General features: G+C 35.7%; 1 protein-coding gene across 1 annotated transcript in view; it reads left to right on the forward strand.

Moving 5' to 3' along the window:
- The first annotated feature begins 791 nt into the window (after window positions 1–791).
- Window positions 792–19,324, forward strand: part of SPAG1 (sperm associated antigen 1) — a 501,191-nt gene continuing 482,658 nt past the window's right edge. Inside the window, exon 1 of the mRNA XM_053715918.1 lies at window positions 792–933. Coding sequence (XP_053571893.1) covers window positions 792–933 — 142 coding nt within the window. The remainder of the gene's footprint in view (window positions 934–19,324) is intronic.

Here is a 19,324-nt window from a genome sequence, read left to right on the forward strand (position 1 = left end):
TATACACATAAATCATTCGGCTGAGTCATACACATTGCCTCTAGTTGCCTTCTTTACTGAGTGTAACGTTACCGTTTTCAAAAAATATCGAGCCCAATAGGATATAGACATCCCCTTAGGATTGTGCCCTTAGTTTATTTTTCGGCAACTAACAGGTCTTTGTATATTTATATTTATACATATGTTATTTCAGGATATATAGTACTCCATATTATATTTTTATATATTTTTTACATTAATTGTTCATATGTTTTATCTTTAAAAGTGAATATCATTTATTTATATGTTACCCACTGTATTTAAAATAAGAGAGTTGTCCACAGTGAACTTAGAATTAGGATGTGCCCGTTCCAAACAGCAGCGATCTTAAAATACACTGATTATATATATAAAGTAAGATCACACTGAGGTTTGGAAATGTTGCACCCATTGGCCATCTTTTCAAGCCACCCCAGGATTGGTGGCTTCAAGGTTTAAAAGCTGTCTTGGCCGTAAACTAACTAGCCTCCGAAGAAGCGCATCTACGCATGCGTGAAATGCGTCAGGCGTCCCTCACTGTGACCCTATGTACTTTGCTTACTTTGACTTGTTTTGGATCACCATAATAAACACGTTTTTCCAGCAACTAACCTTGAGTCAACAGATCTCTTTTCTTTGTGAACTTTATCCATATAGCGGTGGGATATACCGCATATTGACCTGTTGCTCCCGTAGCCGAAACCGGCGTTGACTTCCGGGTTTGTCCTGAACTACACTACCCACAGTGCACCTAGCGACGTCACGGGGTGTGCATGAGTATACTACGCTACCAGAGCCGGATCTCCAAGCACGCCAAGAAGGACCCACACGCTGCACCCCCACGGAAGGGTTTCAACACCAGTCCGTGGAGAAGTACAGCAGTGCGCCCAGGCACCCCACCAAGTCTTGTGGAGGGTAAGAGTTTTTCCGGACATTACTACAGTGACTGCACATTTTATCTCTGCACTTTACACCCGTGACAACTAGGCTGAAGTGGCATCCACACAATTACCTGACAAGCAAGGAATAGAAAATCAGGAATTAACGCTGTGTTCCATATGTACTGTACATTGACCGCTGCCCCTGATAGCACGGACTTTACTGGGACTGATTCCCTGGATGCATTAGGGTGTTATACTTAAACTACCCATAACACCCTTTGGGAATCCATTTACTGAACACTTGCTTTGCTCTTTGATATTGTCTATATATATATATATATATATATATATTTTTTTTTTTTTTCTATAAGAACCAAAAGATATATTTTAAAAAATATGTCTCAAAAACCAGAAAATAAAGATCTGGATGAAAATAAAGTTCAATCCATGATTGATTCATCCAACAAAAAGAAAACATTCCTCTGCTATACAAACTAGTAAACAATTAATTTAAAAATCTAAACAAAGATTACAGGAATCCAACCTTCTCACGGGCAGGGAAAGAAAAATATGTTCCAAAAAGACCCTTAATCCCAAAAGGGAAAAAATGGGAATTTCAAAACCTAAACAACTTATGGTTAAAGATTGTTCATCTTCTTATTCTGATATGTCTTCTAATGACTCAGATGGCTATTATAAGTTTATTTCTTCTGATGATTCACCTATAAATAAAAAACCTAAGAAATGTTTACAAAAATTAAAACATTTAGAAGAGGATGAACCTATTTTCAAAGATGCCCTTGGTAATATTAGGTTTGACCCAGACTCTTAACACCACCCCAGATCAGCAGAATGGGGTCCAGATTTAGACATGGCAAAATTTGTGGAACATCATATTCGAGTTCCTTTAAAACCCAAATCAAGAAACAAAATGAGGGCTGAATGCCCTAGGCCTTTATTACCAAAAAGTAGTAATTTAACCCCAGAAATTGACCCTAAAATTCTTAAATTTATAGGTACCCCTGGCTACAAACTTAAAAAAAGGTATGGACAAGTCCTGGAAATCCTGCCAGGATAAATTACTGGATGCTATTGGTCCCATCACTAAATTATTAGAACTTTCAGATAACGCAGTTACCGATAATTAACTTGTTGACCCTGTTACTGTTAGGGAATGGGTATACAGGATTTTATGTTTAGTAGGCAATGCAAATGTTTCAATGACTATTGAAAGACGTAAAAATATCCTTAGAAATATAGACATTAAAATGATAGATTCGGCTACTAACGAATTCAATTCTGATGAAGATAGTCTCCTTTTCGGAGATTCCTTTTTGAAAGATTTAAACAAATATGCTAGTACTTTTACTACGCTTAGCAAAGTTAAATCTTCCTTTAAGAAATTTTTTCATAATAATAATAATTCCTCTGACAGGGCCGGAAGAAGCAGAGGTCGCTTTCTCGGCCGTAGTTCATTCTCACGACCTCCCTATACTCAATCACAACAATTCCAACCTTACTATGGAAATCAAAGATCTTTCCAAGACACTTCCAACCAGTTCTTTCCCTCAAGATCACGCCCTTGGAATCAGAGAAATTTCCGTTCCAGAGGAAGATCCCGCTTCCCACAAGGTCATTTTTTCAAATCTTACAGAATCCCTGACTTCTCCTTCTTTCCCTCATATAATTGGTGGAAGACTTCTTCGTTTCTCCCAAAATTGGACTCTTGTTACTCAGGATCAATGGGTGATTCAGTCGGTTCGGGGAGTTCTGGTAGAATTCAATTCCATTCCAATTCAAATTGTTTATCCAAATCCAATCCATTTTTCAATTCAGGACAAAAATCTTATTCAAAAAGAAATAACAAATCTAGCAAACAAAAAAGCTATAATACAAGTTCCTTTTTCTCCAGACCTTTTCATAAGCAATTTGTTTCTGGTGAAAAAGAAAAACGGTCAATTTTGTCCTGCAATAAATTTTAAAAATCTAAACTCTTTTGTTGTCTATCATCATTTCAAAATGGAAGGAATCCATCTTCTCAGGGAATGTTTAATAGAAGATTGGTTAATAAGATTAGACCTTTCAGACGCTTACCTTACAGTTCCAATAAATCAATCCCATTGGAAATATCTAACTTTCATTTGGAAAGACCAATTTTGGAGTTTTACCTGCCTTCCTTTTGGCCTTTCCTCTGCACCTTGGATATTCACCAAACTCCTAAAACCTGTAGTTTCCTAGTTAAGAATGAGAGGTGTCCGGATCATTATTTATTTGGACGACATTCTCATCATGAATCAGAATCCTGTTCTTTTAAAAGAACAACTAAAATTAACTATTTCACTCTTAGAGAACTTAGGATTCTTAATCAACAAAGAAAAATCAATACTTTTCCCCTCAAATTCCCTTATCTTTTTGGGTTTCCAAATAAATACTTTAAACTCAACCCTCAGTTTTCCAATTCAAAAACTGAAAAACATCAAAAAAGAAGTTACAAAATTATTAAAAAAAACTATTAGTTTCCATCAGATCAATAGCCAGAATAGTGGGGTTACTCTCATCCTCTTTTCAGGCTATTTTTCCTGCTCCTCTACATTATCGAGAACTCCAACGTCTAAAAATTTCTCACTTACAGAAAGGCCTCTCTTACAATCATTATATTCCCTTATCGTCGGAAGCAAAAGAAGAACTTCAATGGTGGCTAGCAAACATAGAAGCCTGGAATGGAAGAGCCATTTTCGAAATTTCTCCAGATCTAGTGATAGAATCAGATGCGAGCGGTTCCGGTTGGGGTGCCTGTTGCGGAACTTGTATCACCGGAGGAAAATGGTCTTTTGGGGAAAAGAAGCTACATATAAATTGTCTGGAACTTTTGGCAGGTTCCTTTGCAGTGAAGAGTTTTTCAAATATTTCTGCCCCAATATCCATTCTCCTCCGTATGGACAACGTGTCAGCAGTTCGTTATCTAAATCACCTGGGAGGTACCAAATCCAGAGATCTTTCAAACATCACAAAGGAATTCACCTCTGCTTAGACAAAAAAATATAAATCAGAGCGGAATATATTCCAGGCCTTTTCAACACTTCTGCAGATTGGGGATCTCGTTTTCTGAGGGATGCGAGCGATTGGAAACTGAATCAAAATATTTTTCTTTCTCTTCAAAATTTGAGAGGTCCTTTTTCTATAGATTTATTTGCCTCTCGTTTGAACTTCCAATTGCTCCCATTTTTCAGTTGACGTCCAGATCCAGAGGCCAAAGCAACAGATGCCTTCCTTCAGAATTGGCCCCCTCTAGGCCCCTATGCCTTCCCTCCCTTTTCAATGATTGCGAGAACCATCTCAATCACTCAGAGGGATCAACTATCATTGCTGATAATCACCCCCCTTTGGCCAACTCAACCCTGGTATCCTTCCCTTCTAGAAATGTCGTACTTCCCCCCTCTCCTTCTCCTTCATTCTCAACATCTTCTTACAGATCCCGATGGGAACTTTCACGATCTCATTATGTCCCAAACCCTAACTCTTGTAGCCTGGACAAAAACAGGGAAACCTATTCCCTCGACGGACTTTTGGAAGGAGCTAAACTCCTCATTCAAAATTCCATTGCACCAGGTACCAAAAAATGCTAACGCGCAGCATGGTCTAAATGATCTAGCTGGTGTCTTCAAAGAGACCTGGATCCCTTTTCAGCTAATGTCAGCCAAGTGATTAACTTTCTTTCTTCACTTTTCGACTCTGGTTTAGCCTACCATTCTATTAATGTTTCTCGTTCAGCAATTTCTGTTTCCCATTCTTTGGTTAACAATTCTCCCATAGGTCAACATCCTTTAATATGCAAATTATTAAAAGCAATAAGACTTCAACATCCTCCAACCCCTAAATATAACTTCTTTTGGGACGTTGATTTAATTTTTTCTCTATTCAAGAAATGGCCTTCTAATGACTTATTATCCTTAAAACAATTATCTGCTAAACTTGCTACCCTTTTATGTATTGTTTCTTTTCGTAGAGTTTCTGATGTTAAAGCTTTAGATTTTAACTCTAAACGTTTTTCTCCTGAAGGAGTCACCTTTACTCTGTCTCGCAGAACAAAAACCCTTACTTCCTCTATTTTCTATCCTTATCTTCCTTCTGAACCTGCTTTATGTGTAGTTAAATGTTTAAAAGAATATGAATTCAGAACTTCTTCCTTTAGATGTCCTTCTTCCTTTCAATTATTAATTTCTTTTGTTTCCCCCTTTTCTCCTGTTACTTCTACCACTATTGCAAGGTGGGTTAAATGGGTAATGAAAGAAGCTGGTATTACCATGTCTTTTTCAGCACATTCAGTCAGAGGCTCAGCGGCTTCTAAAGCATTTTTAAAATCTGCCTCTCTTCAACAAATTTTGAACGCTGCTGATTGGTCATCTGACTCTATTTTAAACAGTTTTATCCCAAACCCATTCAACATACCTCATTAAATTTATTCTCTTAATAAGCTTTAAACTAGCAAAATATGAAGTCTCTGTGCTTGTAATAAAATTCCGATTATCCTAATTTGTGAAGGAATAATCTAGATTTTATTAAAGACACAGAGACGAATATTTTCCCTCCCTTATTGTGTTACCCTCCCATATAATATTGCTTACCTTTATTTTTTCTTATAGCTCCAAATCAATGAAGATGTTTTACAAAAGGAAGGTTTTCTTCCATCCACTCATCAACCATCTTTCAAAACCTTTTCATATTGGATGAGAAAAGTTTCTTCTTGGCTTCGTCTAGATGCATTTCTTCCATCAAGAGTTGTTTTCCTGTTTGTGAGACTTTTCTTCTGGATTTTGTTCTACTGTTTTTGTTTTTTGGGCATTTTTAAAATGTGTTCCTTTTTCCTCCTATTCCTCACCAGCATCGGCAAGAAAGAGGACATTATATTTTGTATTTGTCAGTTGGTGATTGTTACTTGCATCCTTATTGGCCAGTCTCTCCTTTGCTCTACTGGTCATTCTGTTTAAATTTCAAAAATTTTAACTTTTTATCTGTTATTTAAAATTGTCTTTATTTATTGATGTTATATGTTCTGAACTTTTAAAGGCTACATTGAACAGTAAAGGAAAGAGATAGCAAAATATTTGTCTCTGTGTCTTTATTAAAATTCCGATTATCCTAGCCTTGGTGAAGGAATAATCTAGATTTTATTAAAGAGACAGAGACGAGAATCTTGCATAAGCCTTTTCCTTTACTGCTCAACAGCCATTCAAAGTAACATAATACAATTTAAAAGTTTAACATATAAATAACATAAATGAATATGGTAACCAATAAGAAACAACCCTGAATGGTGTGATCCAGGGCAGACCAATCCGAAAAGTTCATTCTAGTATAAAAAGTCCCAATAATGTTCCAACTGCCTCTTTGAACTTTGGTGCTGGAAAAAATATGGTAAGAATCTTCAGAAATAAGTCCCAAAGACAACATGAAAAACAATAACAAGAATCCAAAGAAATAAAGATTTTTTTTTTTTCATGAGGACCATCGGAAAGGAACGAAGGTTGAGGATGAATTCCTGCAGAAGTTGAAGAAGTTTGTGTGTGATAATTTTGATCATGAAGATTATCCTCACATTCCCGAAGGAGATTGAAATCCTGTAGAAGAGGAACCAGGAGCTGAAATAGATATAAATAAATTATTTGTCAAATAATAGATTTATAATTATAAAAAATAAGAATTGCCCATTGCCAAGGGTATGGAAATGGAGGGAAAATACTCATCTCTGTCTCTTTAATAAAATCTAGATTATTCCTTCACCAAGGCTAGGATAATCAGAATTTTAGTTTAAAGCTAGACGTAAATTCAATCCAGAAGGCGTTGAGGCAAAGAATTAATAGGTTTGAAATAAAACTGTCTGAAGACTGAATCAGATGACCAGTCTGCTGCATTTAGAATTTCTTGAAGGGAAGCTGATTTACAAAAAGCTTTAGAAGCAGCTGCTCCCCTTACTGAATGAGAAGGGAAAGATTTATCTATGCCTGCTTCACTCATAACCCATTTAATCCATCTACTAATAGAAGTAGAAGAAACAGGATCATGAGGAGGAGAATAAGAAATTAAAAGTTGATTAGAAGAGAAATTTCTAAAGGGTAAGGTACGATTTTCGTATTCTTTTAGGCAAAGAACCACACACAAGGAAGGACAATCCAAAAATAGGAATAAAAAATAGAAGACATAGATTTAGTTCTTCTAGAGACGCTAAGATGACTCCTTGAGGAGAAAACATTTTGGAAGAAAAGTCAATGGCTTTAACATCCGAAACTCTTCTGCAAGACAAAAGACAGAGAAGAGTTGCAAGCTTGCAAGAGAGTTAAGAGAAAGGAATTCATTAGAGGGTCAAGATTTAAACAAAGAAAAAATTAAATTAACATCCCAGAAGGAAGAATAATTAGCCAAAGGAGGTCTTTTAAGTTTGATAGATTTCATAAGCCTGGAAATAGAAATATGTTGACCAATAGGTGTATTGTTAATAAGCTCGTGACCTGCAGATATAGCTGATCTATAAACATTAATAGATCTATAAGCTAAACCTTCATCAAATAAGAAAATCTAGAATCTCGCTCAAAGTAGCTGAAAAGGGATCCAAATGTTTTTGACTGTACTAGCTAGACCATCTGGCCCAGGCTGAAAGGTAACATTTTTTAGTTCCTGGTGACCAGGCATCTTGTAATAATGATCTAGCTGAAGAAGAAAGTCCTTCTGGGGCCCAGGATCCCCTGAAATTGTCCAAGCAATGAGCTGAAGAGAACCTTGAAGTACTAGATTGTGAAAATCTCCATTTGGATCTAGTAAAAGATGTGGAACAAGAGGGAGGAGAACTGGGAAGAAAAAGGACATCTCCAGAAGGGATGGGTACCATGATTGGGTCGGCCAAAAAAGGGATATCAGAACAAGGGAAATTTTGTTCCTCCTGATTATATTCAAGACTCGAGGAATCATTGAGAAGGGAGGGAAAGCATATGCTCTTTGGAGGGGCCAAGTCTGAAGAAAAACATCTACTGCTAGGGCTTCTGGATCTGGACGCGTCAAATGAAGAAAGGAAGAATTTGGCAATTCAAGCGAGATGCGAATAAGTCTATCGAGAACGGACCTCTGATCAGTTGTAAGCTCTGAAAAATATCTGGATGCAATCTCCAGCCTCTTGAGTCTGATAAGTAATGAGAACCCCAATCTGCAGCTGTATTGGAGAGACCCGGAATGTACTCTGCTCGAATAAAGATATTGTTCTGGAGACATTGATGAATGAAATTCTTTGTTATATCTGATAGTTGTTTGGAATGAGTTCCACCCAAACGATTCAGATAACGAACCGCCAAAATGTTGTCCATCCGTAAAAGAATGGAGATAGGAGAATTTTGTTTGACAAAACTCTTTATTGCAAATGAGCCGGTAATCGATTTGATGCAATTGATGTGCATCTTGCGTTCCGAAATTGACCATTTGCCTCCAGTAATCAGGGAACCACATCTGGAGCTTTCCAAAATATAGCTTTGCCATTCCAAGCGTCTATATTGGAAAGCCACCAGATCAATTTGATCCTGGCTTCTTCTGACAAAGAGATCTTGTGTGAATAGGAGAAACCCTTCCTTAAATAAAAGATTTTTTATCTCTGTAATGGAGCTGGAAAAATCGCTTGAATCAAAGCTGAAAGAAGACCTACGATTCTTGCAAGAGATCTGATTGGAAAAAACTTTTTCTTTAGTAAATGATAAATTTCCAATTTTATTTTCTTCACTTTCTCCAAGGGAAGAGTTAGAGTTGATAAAGAAGTATCTATCAGAAAACCTAGAAAAATTAGTTTCTGAGACGGAATAAGAACCGATTTTTTTGATGTTGATAAGGAAACCTAAGTTTTAAAAAAATTTTAGGGTCAAATCCAAGTGGGAAAGGAGGAGAGAATGATCCTGATTCATAATAAGAATATCGTCCAGATAAATGAACAGACGAATTCCTCTTAATCTGAGCCACGCTACAACAGGTTTCAAAATTTTGTAAACACCCAAGGGGCCGAAGGAATACCAAAAGGTAGACAAGAAAATTGCCAGATTTGACTCCTCCAGAAAAAATGGAGGAAATTGTGATGAGAGGGATGGATAGGAACGGTAAGATAAGCATCTGTTGGATCCAATCTTACCAACCAGTCTTTGTCCATAAGACAATCTCTCAGAAGATGAATTCACTCCATCTTGAAATGGTTGTAAGATAGAAAAGCATTCAGATTCCTTAGATTTATCAATGGACGGAGAGATCATTCTTTCTTTTTCACAAACATGTTGCTGATAAACTAATTTTCGTTGTTTGGAGCTATTTCTATGGCCTGTTTTAGCAGAAGATTTTCTATTTCTTGATCTTAAAGACTCGAGTCTGTTTTTGAGAATACAATCTGTCTTTGAGGGAGATCTGGTTTGGTGGAGGGAAGGACTGATATTGATACCTATTTGGGAAGAAAGAATGACCGGGAAAATGGCCTCTTCCTTTCCCGGCCCAGTCAAAAACACGATTAGGTGAAGGATAAAATATCTTTTTAGAGGTAGTCTTTACTTTGTTCAGTGAGTTAAATGTGTTTACATAGGAGTTTAACTCTTTAAAACCAAGGTCACCAAACAAGAGACCCTCAGCATGGGGGCCCATCTCTGTGGGGGCAAAGTCTGAGATTTTGGGATCAATTTTACGTAGGATAATGTGTCTACGCTGAGTAGACAGAGCCGTATTGGCATCACCCATGAGATAAATAGCTCTCTGAATCCATTTTCTCATGATATAAGGGTCTAATAAATCTTTATTAGCAAAGGCTTCTTCGGTTAGTTCGAACATTTTTGTAATAGGATATTTATCCTGGCAAGCTTTCAAGAATTTATCAGGTTCTTTTCTGATATTAAAAATGTTTGTGCTTAAAAACTTAATAATATTTGCGTCCACTTCTGGCGTGACAGAAGATTTATGCGGCAACTCTGGTCTAGAGGATTCTGCTCTTAAAGTAGACCTGGCTTTAACCAATAATGGTTTTCTTAAATAATGATCCAGGAATTTTGCAACACTTTTGGAGGGTCTCCAATTAGAGGAGCGAGGATGTTGTAAATCCTCTGGATCTAAAAATTCAATACATTCATTGTCTAGTAATATCTTTTTTGATTATTTTTTTTATAGATTTTTTTTCTTTTTTTTTTTTTCTTTTTTGGGATATAATCTGAGGAGGAACTATCCGGAAGTTCTTCAGTAAATATAGACTGCCAAGAGTAATTATAATTTTCTGAAATGGAGTCCGAAAACTCAGATGTAGAAACAAAGGCCTAGATTTGGATTTTGGCGTTAGCCGTGAAAACCAGAGTTATAGGCTCCTAACGCGGGTTTCTTACGGACTCCGGTATTTAGAGTTCAGTTACCGACACTCAAAAAACACCTAACGCTCAAATTTCTACCGACACCTCAGACCCAGTAGTAAACATATACCGACAAAAAAAACATCCACGAATCACAAAACAAATATTACACAAAGTACACTTACACTCATACAAACACGACACTATATTTAATTTTCATATTTAATAATTTTTCATCAAAATACAAAGGATTAAAGTTGCGAGATCTCGGGTGTTAGAAAAAAAACAACACAAATCCATTTTCCCATTGACTTACATTGACACACGGGAAAAGACCCTCATATACCTGCATCTAACTAATAACATTATCACAAACATACACTCATCGATGCATACAAACAATATACACCACATGACATAAAAAAAATATTTATTTATCACAAAAAGAACACGATTTAGTTACTTTTTCACAAAAGCTCATGACGTCATTCACTTTACGAGGAAAACCAGTCTTAGAAAAAAAAAAATGAACAAATTTTAGAGCCTCCATTGACTTCTATTGGGAAGACGTGCTCGTGCACGCGAAACCCTCATTTCCCTAACGCACGCAAATAGCGTAGACAGAAAAACTCCAAATACCAGCGCTAGAAAAGACATGATTTCATGCGTTAGACACAGCTATGATAAATAGATCAAGAAATGACTATTTCCCTATGGTGGATTTATGGATTTTACTGTTTGAATATTCACAACACCATTAAATTGTTTCAGACTTTTATATTACATCAACTACAAATCAACATCACTAGTAACAACATTTTTGTTTTAAAAATATTACATTTAAACGGACACAAAAATAATGTCAACTTTTCAGGATTCACAAACACTACACAATGGGAAACAATTCTCATTTACCTTTATTATTGCATTTCAGTTATTCAACTCATATGCTTGCAGCAACAGCATATCTACATAGGCTTAACACATGATCAGTCATGGATGCACATACATTACTTTTAACATTCACTCATACATGTGCATTCAAATGATGGGGGAAAAACACATTACATTCTCTCGAGGAATCACAAAACACAACATATGGATTTTACTGTACTTTTAACATCATGATTCCATCACCAGAAACCATTAGGAATTACGTACAACAAGAACATCATTACACCAGATTACAGATGTCACTTTATGGGAAGGAACAACAATGCCAGACTGCTATATAGAAGTCAGCATATGTGGGACACAATCACAATATATACGTATATGTACATAACACGCATCACCCATCACACAACCACAAAGCACACATTTAGATTTTATTCAGCACACAATAACAATGTAGTCAAATACAACAACACAATGAGGATTTCAGAACTACATAGGCAGGTTAATAATATCATGACGTCATTAGAAGATTCAACCATACACATCACAGATTCACGACTGTACCGCCCCTTTCGGAACTTTAACACTCAATACTACAATACAACATATACGTAAACAACAGTTTGGAACAGCATTATTAAGGTGATTTCAATGGGACAATTAATAAATATTGTCAGATCGCAAATCACTTATATATATAATACTACAGATGACAGCCGGAAGTTCTTCAGTATTAGTGCCATTTGAATGGGACGCATACAATATTGACATCTCGGCAATCACTTATATATACAATACTACAGATGACAGCCGGAAGTTATTCAGTATTAGTGCGATTTGAAAGGGACGCATACAATATTGACAGCTCGGCAATCACTTATATATACAATACTACAGATGACATCCGGAAGTTATTCAGTATTAGTGCGATTTGAAAGGGACGCATACAATATTGACAGCTCGGCAATCACTTATATATACAATACTACAGATGGCAGATGGGAAGTTCGGAATTATTATTGCGATTTGAAAGGGACGCATACAATATTGACTGCTCGGCAATCACTTATATATACAATACTACAGATGGCAGACAGGAAGTTCGGAATTATTATTGCGATTTGAAAGGGACGCATACAATATTGACAGCTCGGCAATCACTTATATATACAATACTACAGATGGCAGACGGGAAGTTCGGAATTATTATTGCGATTTTAAAGGGACGCATACAATATTGACAGCTCGGCAATCACTTATATATACAATACTACAGATGGCAGCTGTTACTTTATCGTTTACAAACAATATTGCAGCAACATTGATCGATCACATTCGATGCACATTATACACAACTATGCACTTTCATTCATGTTAGCCTGGACGTGTGCTTGTTACTATAAGATCGCGTTTAAGAAATATTGATTACGCATATGAACAAACATTACAAACATGCACTGTATGTGTGATATTTGACACTTTCACATTGAGATTCATTGTTTGAAAATAACATTTCAGCAAACAACAAATAAACGCCCACTGTGAAAGCATTCGCGCCGCTCACATACAAACAGGTGAATACAATCAGCAATCATTACAAACTCACTACCATTGGACTAATTGTACTATAAATCCCCCAAACAACATGGCCAATGCATCACTTGTGATCCACATCAGATCAAGTGCTTACCTTGTTACGCTGTTTTGAAAGATGGATGACGATGACATGGTAGACGCTGCTGGTGCTGCTATTGGCGAACTAGCTGTTGGTCGAATCAGGCAGCCTCGGCGGCTCAGACTGAGACGAAGGGGTCATCTGGTTCGAGGTCCTCGTGTCTACAGGGTGAGACCCACCTTGGAAAACATGAGCGACTTTGAGGTTTATGATAAGTATCGGCTCGATCGCGAACAGCTCATTGGCCTTTACGATCTTCTTAAACCTCATTTGGAGCCACGTATAAGAATAAGGACTGCTGTTCCCGCCATGAGTAAGATGCTAAGCTGTCTATACGTCCTGGCCTCCGGGAGTTTTCAATCCGGAGAACTGTACATGCATGGCCTGGCTCAAGGTACATTCTCTGGGGTGTTTGATAACTTTCTGGACGCCATGGTACGTATCAGTAAGCAATACATAGGATTCCCACAGAATGATGGTGATTGGAGGCGCCTGAAGCGGGAATTCTTTGATATTGCTCAATTGCCCAATGTCTTGGGAGCCATAGATTGTACCCACATTTTGCTGCGTGCTCCAATTGATGACTCGCCCTTCAGAAATCGCAAACATTTTCATAGCCTCAACGTGCAGTATGTTTGTGACGCACAGATGAGGATTATGCATGTGTGTGCGAATTTTGGAGGGGATTGTCATGATGCCCGCATCCTCTCTCTGTCGTCCCTGTGGAGACAGTTTGAGGAAAGACAAATGCCCCCTGGTTATCTCGTTGGTGAGTATTTGTGCACAACATGGTTAATTAGTTTGACAATTGCCACTGTAGTTTTAAAATGTTAGCGTAATGTTCAGCTATAGGATGCAATTTAACCATATATTTTCCCCCCTCTAATGTCTACTTTTAGTTCAATGCAGATATGTAGCATGTCTTACCTTAAATGCTCAGATAGAGAATGTAATGTAACCATGTAGTTAGAATTTTACACAAGGCTTGATTTAGGAGAAATACGCATATGTAGCATGTCTTAGCTGAAATGGGAAGATATTAGCTAATGCAATTTAACCATGTCATTGTCTCTTTCCGCAAATGTCTTTTAGTTCAATGCAGATATGTAGCATGTCTTACCTTAAATGCTCAGATAGAGAATGTAATGTAACCATGTAGTTAGCATTTTACACAAGGCTTGATTTAGGAGAAATACGCATATGTAGCATGTCTTAGCTGAAATGGGAAGATATTAGCTAATGCAATTTAACCATGTCATTGTCTCTTTCCGCAAATGTCTTTTAGTTCAATGCAGATATGTAGCATGTCTTACCTTAAATGCTCTGATAGAGAATGTAATGTAACCATGTAGTTAGCATTTTACACAAGGCTTGATTTAGGAGAAATACGCATATGTAGCATGTCTTAGCTGAAATGGGAAGATATTAGCTAATGCAATTTAACCATGTCATTGTCTCTTTCCGCAAATGTCTTTTAGTTCAATGCAGATATGTAGCATGTCTTACCTTAAATGCTCAGATAGAGAATGTAATGTAACCATGTAGTTAGCATTTTACACAAGGCTTGATTTAGGAGAAATACGCATATGTAGCATGTCTTAGCTGAAATGGGAAGATATTAGCTAATGCAATTTAACCATGTCATTGTCTCTTTCCGCAAATGTCTTTTAGTTCAATGCAGATATGTAGCATGTCTTACCTTAAATGCTCTGATAGAGAATGTAATGTAACCATGTAGTTAGCATTTTACACAAGGCTTGATTTAGGAGAAATACGCATATGTAGCATGTCTTAGCTGAAATGGGAAGATATTAGCTAATGCAATTTAACCATGTCATTGTCTCTTTCCGCAAATGTCTTTTAGTTCAATGCAGATATGTAGCATGTCTTACCTTAAATGCTCAGATAGAGAATGTAATGTAACCATGTAGTTAGCATTTTACACAAGGCTTGATTTAGGAGAAATATGCATATGTAGCATGTCTTAGCTGAAATGGGAAGATATTAGCTAATGCAATTTAACCATGTCATTGTCTCTTTCCGCAAATGTCTTTTAGTTCAATGCAGATATGTAGCATGTCTTACCTTAAATGCTCAGATAGAGAATGTAATGTAACCATGTAGTTAGCATTTTACACAAGGCTTGATTTAGGAGAAATACGCATATGTAGCATGTCTTAGCTGAAATGGGAAGATATTAGCTAATGCAATTTAACCATGTCATTGTCTCTTTCCGCAAATGTCTTTTAGTTCAATGCAGATATGTAGCATGTCTTACCTTAAATGCTCAGATAGAGAATGTAATGTAACCATGTAGTTAGCATTTTACACAAGGCTTGATTTAGGAGAAATACGCATATGTAGCATGTCTTAGCTGAAATGGGAAGATAGAGAATAATATTGAACTAGATATTTTAAATTTAAAATAAACATTTGTTAATGGATTATCGTGTACAAAACTTTTTATTGTACTACAAATACTATTTTGAGGATTCTGTTAGAATTATGTTCTGTTCATAATTTATAGGTGATTCTGGGTACATGAGCTGGCCTTGGCTCATTACCCCCTTGCGTAGCCCGACTGATGTGTCTGAGGAGCGCTACAATAGGGCTCATAAGAGAACCAGGGCGGTGGTTGAACGGATGTTCGGGCTCCTGAAGATGAGGTTCAGGTGCCTGGACAGGTCGGGAGGAGCCCTCCAGTACAACCCAAAGAAGGTGGCTAAGATCGTTGTAGCCTGTAGCGTCCTGCATAATATTGCACAGCGGGCTGGGATGCTGCAGGCTGTCCGGCCGGACAGAAACCTCCTCAGAGATGAGGAGGATGATCCTGTTCTAGAGGGGCCATTCCGAGATGAGGGGCTCAATGTCAGAGCAGACATCATCAACCGCAACTTTAGACGGTAAAGAATAGAAGTTAGACTGGAGTATTATCAATAGATGTGAACTCTAGGGAAATGACAAGTAGAGAATTGTGCAAACATGTTAGGATTGTTCATCAAATGCTAAAAATGTGTTTCATTTATTAATATAGGTGATGCTCTGGCCATTGGGTCCTGTAGCGAGTCTTTGCCACCTGGTTTTTAAAGAGGACATCAGCTGGTAAGTATAAATGTCTGGACTGTTGCTGGCATGAATTTTACACAAATACATCATATGGCATACATTTTATAAACTAGTATTTAGTTTACATATTACTTAAAATGTAAATACTCAGAAAGGGATCCTCTAGCATGACTATGGTTCAATGTCACACATTAGAGGTTTGTTCTGCTCAATATGACTCATCTTCACACTTGATAGAACATAACACAAGATGCTACACAGTAAGCTAGTGACAGAAATTTCTTATGAAATGGGGGGTGGGAGAGGGCTACAGAAATGATTCACACACTTGTAGTAATTTTGAATAAACATTTTATGCCATTAGGGAGCTGACTTAATCTAAAGACTGAAAGGGAAGAATTAGAAGCCTGACAGTGAAGATTGCCCAGACTGACAGTGGAAAAAGCCAAGATTGAAATTGAAGTATACCAATGGGATCATGTCTGGCATTATCTTTCAAATCTGCTGACCTTGAAAACCATACAAAGACATGTTCACATGGTAAGTGCCAACTATTTGATAGAATAAGGCTGTTGAGGCATCCTATTGGAGACACTTAGATGATTTTCAAATTTTTAGATGGTATTTCACAGTCCTCTATTTTTGAAATGATGAATAAGACACCTATTGAAGATCAACTGTTTACCCCTGAATTGACTTTCAAAGACCATGCATTATCCAGGTTGGTGTACCAATGCATGCTAGTTAAGAATCACAGGAAGAATGTTGAATATTAGTAGCTTACATACATTAGTCATATTTAGTTCTTAATTAGATATTTAGGGATCACAATCAGACACTTAGATGAATTTCTAATTTTTAGATGGGATTTCAGTCTTTCTATTTTTGAAATGATGAATAAGACACCTATTGAAGATCAACTGTTTACCCCTGAATTGACTTTCAAAGACCATGCATTATCCAGGTTGGTGTACCAATGCATGCTAGTTAAGAATCACAGGAAGAATGTTGATTATTGGTAGCTTACATACATTAGTCATACATATTTCATCATTAGATATTTAGGGATCACAATCAGAAAAAGGAATACATATTATAGTTGATATAGAGGTATTTGAATGGACATGAAATATGACATTTATGTTCAACATATATATTATTGAAATGTGATATACATTATTATGTATAATTAGAAAATCAGATTTTTTTTATTTTATTTTATTACACAATATAATGTTGTTGTTTTTTTTAAAAATTTAATTAATAAATATCTTTTAAAAATGTTGAACAAAGTTAGAGCATAGACACAAGATGATTGTAAATGTATTTTATGAATCTTTGACTACGTGTGTATTAACTTTGTTAAAAAGATTTTTTTAAATTTCAGATTGGCATCTGATGACTTCCAGGAATATTTTTTTCTTTTTGGTTCAGAAACTATTAAATTTTAAAATGGTAATAATAAACATTTTAGTATTAAATACACTCTTTGGAACAGATTATAATAAATATCCATATAATCTGTCAATAAAAAACAATTTGACTCCCATGACTGGTAGTTGTCTATTTGACAAGCACATGCATAAGATCAAATAATGCATTAATTGTTGAAAATCCACTGATTCCGAGAATATTACATTAAACTATCTTTTTTAACATTCATTGGGGAGTGAGATCCATCGATGCTTTTCTTTTGAAATTTTTGGATGTTAAAATAATTTCGGATATGTAGTCAATTTCTCAAAAATTATTTGTTTTCACTTTTAAGAAGGGGAAGTGGTTCAATTACATTAAAGTGACAGTGTTGTTGAATGTAAAATTAATTTTATAAGATCTTGTATCTTCCTTAGGTATCTCAAAACATTATTTGCTAAATTATTTTAATTTTTACATTTATAAATGGTAGGTCATTTAACTTGATATTTTTCACAAGCTAGTTATTGGATGGCAGGTTAATGGATTTGATTTTCTAGTGGAGTCATTTAACTATAGTTAATAATATTATGTAGTTTTTAAAATCTTACCTCTTGGGTTAGACATCACATATCTATATATAATTTTCATTCCCCTTTAGTTTATTTTGACAATGTTAAATCAACATTACAAATTTTTTTGTCCTTAAAGGGACATTCACAAAGTATATTGTGTATTGATTTTTAAATAATTCATAAAATAATTTAAACATATTTAGAAAGTACTATAGAATTACATTCAGTCTTTAAATATACTTTGAAAAAAAAACATCAATGCACATATCTTAGTCAATTACATAAGGTATCTATGTGCAACCAACAATCAGCATCAAAATAGCCTATGTAGATATGTATTTAATCCAAAAATATATATAATTACAATCTAATGATTGAATACCAAAACATATTAAGTTGTTCAAATATTATAATCTTATCCAAAATGCAGCTGAAGACTCCGAAATACCTCCTTTACAATATATATTTCAGTCAGTGTGTAAAACAATCCAGAAGTTAATCTAAATTTTATTTACTCATATGTTATACTAATTTATCAAAAGGAAGGTGCCTAGGTTTCTGATATTTCAAGCATTATTGTGAAATGTTTATTTAAAGGGACATGAACTAAAAATATACTTAAAGGGAGACAGTTAAAAAATTAATGATTTATACATTCTGAATGAGTATTCTATTTTAAGCAACTTTAAAAATTGTCTCATATTATGAATGCTCATTGTGATGTTGCTATCATTACTTTAAAAATAATGCATTAAATAGATCATTTATTTGCTTCAGTACTCTGGACTGAACTTGGTTTTTTGTGGTGGATTAATTTATCCAACAATCATCAAGGACAACCCAGGTTTTTTGAAACAATTGTCCGTAATCTCAAATATCATTATTGATTTGCAAAGAAAGATAACAAGATAATTGTTAACATTTGAGAATCGGATTAAATTATAACGTTGATTAACATTTCATGCTCAATCTGAATCACCAACGCTAAATTTGTTTGGACAGTGTCCCTTTAAGAGATTTAAATAGTGTATTTACTTCTCTTCCTATCTTGACATACTTTGCTTGAAAAGCATATCGAGATAGGCTCAGTAGATGAAGATTGGTGGATGCACAGAGATGCCTTATGTGAGTGGCTCAACCATGTGCATTTAAATTTCTTCTGTTGAGGATAACTAAATACTAAGATAAATTGATTTACATTTTAAAGTCTAAACAATCTTCTATCTCTACAGATCATTTGATACAATTGTTTGTTTGTAATGTCTATTTAAAAATAAAGACGCCATTGCACAATAACATATATGAGCACTTCAGACAAATTCAAGCTCGAGGTTTATTTACTAATAACAAACAAACCTGTAGTTTAACATTTATAAACAGATTATCCAAGTTACTGACCTTATAACCTGAATTTGAACATTCAGAAATATTGCGTGGGAAACGCATCTTGAAACA

The sequence above is a fragment of the Bombina bombina genome, chromosome 5, assembly GCF_027579735.1.
Source record: "Bombina bombina isolate aBomBom1 chromosome 5, aBomBom1.pri, whole genome shotgun sequence".
NCBI classification, from domain to species: domain Eukaryota; kingdom Metazoa; phylum Chordata; class Amphibia; order Anura; family Bombinatoridae; genus Bombina; species Bombina bombina.